General features: G+C 40.2%; 1 protein-coding gene across 2 annotated transcripts in view; it reads left to right on the forward strand.

Annotated features, from left to right (window-relative positions):
- LOC135114266 (uncharacterized) overlaps positions 1-6,878 on the forward strand; it is a 54,812-nt gene that overhangs the window by 20,059 nt on the left and 27,875 nt on the right. For both annotated transcript variants that reach the window (XM_064030124.1, XM_064030125.1), the window contains exon 3: positions 2,863-3,096. In XM_064030124.1, coding sequence (XP_063886194.1) covers positions 2,863-3,096 — 234 coding nt within the window. The remainder of the gene's footprint in view (positions 1-2,862; positions 3,097-6,878) is intronic.

The raw sequence follows: 6,878 nt of genomic DNA on the forward strand, positions 1-6,878 counted from the left end.
TAGAGAGCGAAATTTTGTTATAGAATAGAGGAAAATAAGTGGAATAAATGAGAAGTTACCTGATCCTCTGAGTTAATGAAGAGTAATATTTTGTTATAAAATGGAGGGAAATTAGTGGAATGAATGGAAAGTTATCTACGATTTATTTTATAAGAACTGTTACTGTGAAAAAGAAATAGAAAAAAGTAGTCTTCAGTTTTTTTTTTTTTTATTCTTTTTGTTTTCAAATCTCGTTCAGTTATCTCGTGTTTTCCAGTTGTCAATTCATTATTTATATTATTGCTATTATTATTATTATTATTATTATTATTATTATTATTATTATTATTATTGTTATTATTATTATTATTATTATTATTATTATTATTATTATTATCATTATTATTATTATCGTATATTTTATTTAATTCTATTCATCAATTTATTTATTTATGTTTGACAATTATGATTATTATTCACGGGTAATCTTGTTCATCTGTTTCCTTCATCAAAATACTTCCGTTACAGATACGAGTGATGTCTCATTTATTTGATTTTATTTTTCATTATTGTCTCTTCAGATTTCGCTCGCTCACTCACTCACTCGTTCTTCTCGTGTCATTCATTTATTACTTCATTTTTCTTCGCTTTCTTTCATCACGATCCAGATCTCCGTACAGCCTCATTCATTCATGACGAGACGCATTTCCTTCACATTCCTGTCCACGTGAGTTTTTTCCTATTTTTTTCCATGTGCTTTTTTTATTTATTTATTTTTTTGTAATAATGATTCTGCGTTCACTGTATTTCGTTGCCAGGTTATTCACTCATTCGTCGTGTCTCATTCATTCATTCATCAGTATTTTATGTTATATTATTCATTCATATTCTCCCACATCTTAATTCTTGTTCTGTCTTAATTCTTGTCTGTCTTAATTCTTGTCTGTCTGTCTGTCTGTGTCTGCCTGCCTGCCTGCCATCCTGTATGTATGTACGTATGTGTGTATGTATGTGTGTATGTATGTATGTATCGTCTACAGTCACGTGTTTTATCCACCTGTGTCCGTTCCAGCCTTTAAAGGAGCTGTTCTCGTGGCCGGCACTTCTTCCCTCCCCTCCATGCTGGCATTAACAACGAGAGGCGTCGTGCATATCATTCATTACTATTATTTTCCATCATTGTCACTAGTGTAAAAATTCCGATTCCACGAACGCCACATTCACTCATTTATTTTTCACCCACCCGTGCATTATCATGTCATTATTACTGATGTGTGTGTTTTTTTTTACCTCCTCGTCCTCCTCCTGCTCCTCCACCTCCGCCTAGTTGAGAGCTCACTGTTGGTAGTGGTGGTGGTGGTGGTGGTGGAAGTGGAAGTTTTAAATTCAGGGAATAATTGTGGTGGGTGGAGGTGGCGGCACATACGAAACTGGTAACGTGATGAAGTTCATAACACTTGATTAGAAAGTGATACCGCGGGGGGAAGAAATTAAGAGATGTTTGTGAGGAGAAACTGTTGGTGGGAAAGCTGTAGAGAGGGTTGGACGTTGAGAGGGCAGAGGGGACAGGGGGCAGTGGAAGGTGTGTGGTAGGCAGTAGTGTGGGAGGAAGTGTGGATGATTATAGTGGTGTAGGGAAGGTGGGAGAAACTATCGGAGAGGAAGGTAGAGACTGGGGGGCAAAGTGGAGAAAGTATGGTGGTGGTGGTGGTGGTGGGGGTGATGGTGATGGTGAAGGGGAGGAGAGCATGGAGGAAGAGTATGGTAGTGGAGTTATTGGGGTGGAGGAAATGGAGGCGAGTTGGGAGGGGCCGGTAGTCATGCCCCGCCGCGGGCCGCACAGCCTCGCCACACACCTGCACACCGCCCCTCACGGCACCGCGCCTTGCCTCGCCCCTTCGCGCCGTACCTCCGTGCAGGACGCCGGGGCCGCGTGACACCCCTTTGGCCGCCTGCCCAAGGGAGGATGATGTAGGTTGAGTGGTGCGCTTCCAAGAAATGCTACACACACACACACACACACACACACACACACACACACACACACACACACACACACACACACACACACACACACACACTTCCATTTTCATTTTCATGTAACAGTCACTGTGTGTGTGTATGTGTCTGTGTGTGTGTCTGTGTGTGTCTGTGTCTCAACGCAGGCCATGGCGGTCAGTACGTAGGTAGGGCAGTGGGCTACCCTCAGGCTGACCTGCTCACTGCAGCCTCTGAACTCCTTGTCACACGATCTGCATCCCAAATATTCCGGGATCTCATTCTGTAACCTTATGCCTAGTGTATATATATACGAGTATATATATATATATATATATATATATATATATATATATATATATATATATATATATATATATATATATATATATATATATATATATATATATATATATATATATAAGTGTGTGTGTGTGTGTGTGTGTGTGTGTGTGTGTGTCTGTGTGTGTGTGTGTGTGTGTGTGTGTGTGTGTGTGTGTGTGTGTGTGTGTGTGTGTGTATAATAGCGGTAACATTCGTGCAGCGCAGCCTTACGTTATTGACGTGGCAGCGAGGCGTGATGAACCACGCCGTTGGGAAGCGAAGAACAACACCCAGCAGGCGGTGCTGTTCGCTGGCCTGGCGAGACGTATCTGAAATCAATCACTAACACTGGCGTGGCTTATTCAGATGTTGTTATGAGATTCATGATTTACAATTACATGTTATTGAATAACACATTCATTACTAATAAATAATAGCAATTGCTGGCAGTAAGCGTGGGGAAAGGAATGATGATATTGTTAAAGAAATAGAGAAATAACTTTACTTGCGCAAAATACATCATATACCCCTAAAATAAAAATTAACGTAATTTTCTTTCAGAGGCGACGGTGGATCTGGTCGTTTTCTGTTTCACAAGAGCTCGCCTTCAGGGATAACAGTAATAGAAACCAAGGGCGACAAAAGCCAGAAGAGTCAGCTGCAGAATGACTTGATATCTGACTTGCCCAAGGATGGTGCGTGGGCGGGCCGCCAGCAGAACCTGGACATCATCTCCAACTGTCCGCCGGGCCAGATGGACGACTTCGATGGCGTCGACCGCATCATTGAAGTCAGGTGAGGTCCGCTGTGCTGTGAAGCTGTTGAACTTCTGTGGAGGATGGTGAGAGGAGGCAAACGTGGGGAAAGGGTGGGAGAGAGGGAGTTTTATTACATATATATATATATATATATATATATATATATATATATATATATATATATATATATATATATATATATATATATATATATATATATATATATATATATATATATATATATATATATATATATTAGTAGTAATAATAATAATAGTAGTAGTAGAAGTAATAGTAGTAGTAGTAATAGTAGTAGTAGTAGTAGTAGTAGTAGTAGCAGTAATAGTAGTAGTAATAGTACCAGTAATAGTAGTAGTAATAGTAGTAGTAGTAGTAATAGTAGTAGTAGTAGTAGTAGTAGTAGCAGTAATAGTAGTAGTAATAGTATTAGTAATAGTAGTAGTAGTAGTAGCAGCAGCTGTATAAAAAAAAGAAAAACAGCAGTAGTCATGCGAGTAGTAGAAAAAGAAAACAGTAGTAATCATAGTAGTATATTACAGTAATAGCAGCAGCAGTAATAGCAGCCTCGGCAGTTAGGAATGATGGCAATTATGGTGCAATTGATTTCGGTAGAGCACAGCCCGTGTGGCGCGTGCAGGACGGGGCGGGACAGGGGGGCCATTTCAGGCAGTAATACTATCCCGATGAGTGACGTGTGGAGTGTGTATAAGAATGTGGATACGTCGGGGGAGCGAGGAAGGGAGTTTCTTGTTCTCCATCTTGTTCCTTATGAAAATACCACGTACCATAGAAAGGGAATACAAGGCATCCCAGTAAAAATAATGTGAGTGGTGGTGATGATAAAGTGCAAATAAGGAGTTGATAGGTCTTCACTCTCGTTCATCATACAATTTTTTTTTTTTTTTATGACGAGGAAGAAATACATTAATACTAAGTGGCGCGCCTTATCTGGCCAAACACGTGACAGGGGGGAGGAAGGAGGATAAGACGAAGTTGGGGATTACACTCCAGTTCTTAACGCTAGAAGCAACGTATGGAGTCTTTATAAGCATCTGCTAGAGAGAAAAGAATAAAAAAAGAATAGATTTTGCAATTTTTAGCCAGTACAGTGTTTGGAGGTGGCTGTAGGACGAGAAAAGATGTCTCAGAGTGATCAGTAAACACGGAAGGATGTGGTGAATAACAGAGAAAGGGTTATCAAAGGTCTGTTAGAGAGACAGTGATCACACCCACGCAGAAGGACGAAGAAAGTGCCGCTGACTGAGTTAACACGAGTACAGGCTTGAGGGAGAAAGGCGCTGAAATTCAAATTCTTTCTATTTTGCGATTGAATGAGTGAATGAAGGAAGGAAGATTGATTGAAGTGTCATTGTTTTTTTTCTCGATGATTTGGGATTTATTCTTCCTTTATTTATTTATTTTTGAGAATGAGCGGAAGAAGGAAGAAGGAAGTGTCTTATTTGTGCACTCACTTATCTCTGTCTTCTTTTTTTTTTAAGTTTTCTAGATTTTGTGTGAAAGAGAGAAGGAAAGAAAGGAAGGAAGGAAAGAAAGAAAGAAAGATGATGTATGTTATTTCTGTTTCCTTCCGCCGCTTTTTGTCTTCTTTATTTCATTGATTTATTTTTTATATGAATGAATGAATGAATGAATGAATGAGTTAATGAACGAAGGAAGCAAGGGTGACATATTCTCTTATTTCCACGTCCTTTCTTCTGCCTTCCTTTCTCTTATTTATATTATTGTAAAATGGAGAAAGAAATGAGCGTAGAGTGGGGCTTAGTTACGTGTATTGATTCAGTTGTGGTACTGCTACTACACCTCAGGCCCATTCTAATGTTGTGTGTGTGTGTGTGTGTGTGTGTGTGTGTGTGTGTGTGTGTGTGTGTGTGGCTGCAAAAGATTCAGGGTTCATTGGCTTTGCCGCGTATAACGATGAGGTAATTTTCTCTCTCTCTCTCTCTCTCTCTCTCTCTCTCTCTCTCTCTCTCTCTCTCTCTCTCTCTCTCTCTCTCTCTCTCTCTCTCTCTCTCTCTCTCTCTCTCTCTCACACACACACACACACACACACACACACACACACACACACACACACACACACACACACACACACACACACACACATACATCTGGGCTTTTAAATCTAAAGCAAAAAAAGAGAACGAGGAAGAGAAAAGGAAGAGGAGGAGATGAAGAATAGGGAAAAGAAAAGAGGAACAATAGGAGGAAAAAGGAAGAACAGAAGAGATGAGGAAAAGGAGAATGAATAAGAGCAGGGGAAGAAGCCGAATGAAGGAAGAAGAACAAGAAGAACAAGGAGAAAGAGGAAAAAAAAGATGAAGAAGATAAAAAAGGAGAAGGAGACGGAGGTAAAGAACGAAGCGAAGGAGGAGGAGAAAGGCGGACGCGAAGAAGGAACTAAAGAAGGCGGAGGAGCAAGATGAGGAGGGTTAGGAGGAGAAAAGAACGATAATTTGATTTCAAGCCTTTTGTGGGAACGTGCTTGAGGAAATCTTTGTATTTACGTTGATGACGGTGCAGTTTGTGTGATAATTGCCGTTCGCTGAGCAATTATTAGGCGTTGAGGAAGACATGGCGAGAACACGAGGAGGAAGAGGCGGAGGCGGAGGAGGAGGAGAAGGAGGAGGAGGAGGAGGAGTAAGAGGAGAAGGAGGAGAAGGAGAAGGAGGTATATACGCAGTAGATGGTAGAAGAGTAGAACAGGAAATGAAAGAGAAGAAAAGAAAGAAAATAAAAGGTGGTAAAAGAGGACGACGAAGAGAGTGAGGAGGAAGAGGAGGAGGAGGAGGAGAAATACGACAATGATATTGGAGAGGGAAAACGAATAGAAACATAAGTAGGAAGAAGGAAAATAAGGAGGAGAAACGAAAGCAGAAAAAGGAAGAGGAAGGAAGAGGAGGAGGAGGAGGAGAGGAGAAAGATAAGGAGGTGGAATAAGAGGATGGCAAAGAGAAGTGGTCGTGTCGAGTGTTTGTGTAGATAAAAGCGTCTTTAAAACTCACAAAGTTGAAACAGACAAGGTAAATATTTGCCGGTCGCGTACGTTTTGAGGTTATTGGAAGTATTAATAACATCAGGGTATTTCCTCTGAGTCCATTTGCGAAAAGCGGCGGCTCGTGGTGCGTGCGTGTGTGTGTGTGTGTGTGTGTGTGTGTGTGTGTGTGTGTGTGTGTGTGTGTGTGTGTGTGTGTGGGAGGGGGGGGGGCTGGCAAAAATAGAAGTGGGATTTTCTGGGTCATCGGTTTGTGGGTTATTATTATTATTATTATTATTATTATTATTATTATTATTATTATTATTATTATTATTATTATTTTATTTATTTGTTTTTTTTAATGTTTTACTTATATTTTTTTCTGTTCGTTTCTAAATTTGAATGTTTTTAACTTTGAATTTGACGTAGAGTGCAAGTTTTAATGGGTTAAGGAGAGAGAGAGAGAGAGAGAGAGAGAGAGAGAGAGAGAGAGAGAGAGAGAGAGAGAGAGAGAGAGAGAGAGAGAGAGAGCTGGGAAAACTGTACCAGTGCCCTTATAAAACCTTGCTATCTCACTTCGCAAATAACGTAAGAGAGGCAGGAAGATGCATTAGGTAAGAGAGAGAGAGAGAGAGAGAGAGAGAGAGAGAGAGAGAGAGAGAGAGAGAGAGAGAGAGAGAGAGAGAGAGAGAGAGAGAGAGAGAGAGAGAGAATCAGAAACAAAAAAAAATTAAGAAACAAATGAAAGGAAAAGCAAGCGAGAAAAAATTAAGAATAACAAAACATCCCACTACGACTTATTA

Source organism: Scylla paramamosain, chromosome 27 (genome assembly GCF_035594125.1).
Source record: "Scylla paramamosain isolate STU-SP2022 chromosome 27, ASM3559412v1, whole genome shotgun sequence".
NCBI classification, from domain to species: domain Eukaryota; kingdom Metazoa; phylum Arthropoda; class Malacostraca; order Decapoda; family Portunidae; genus Scylla; species Scylla paramamosain.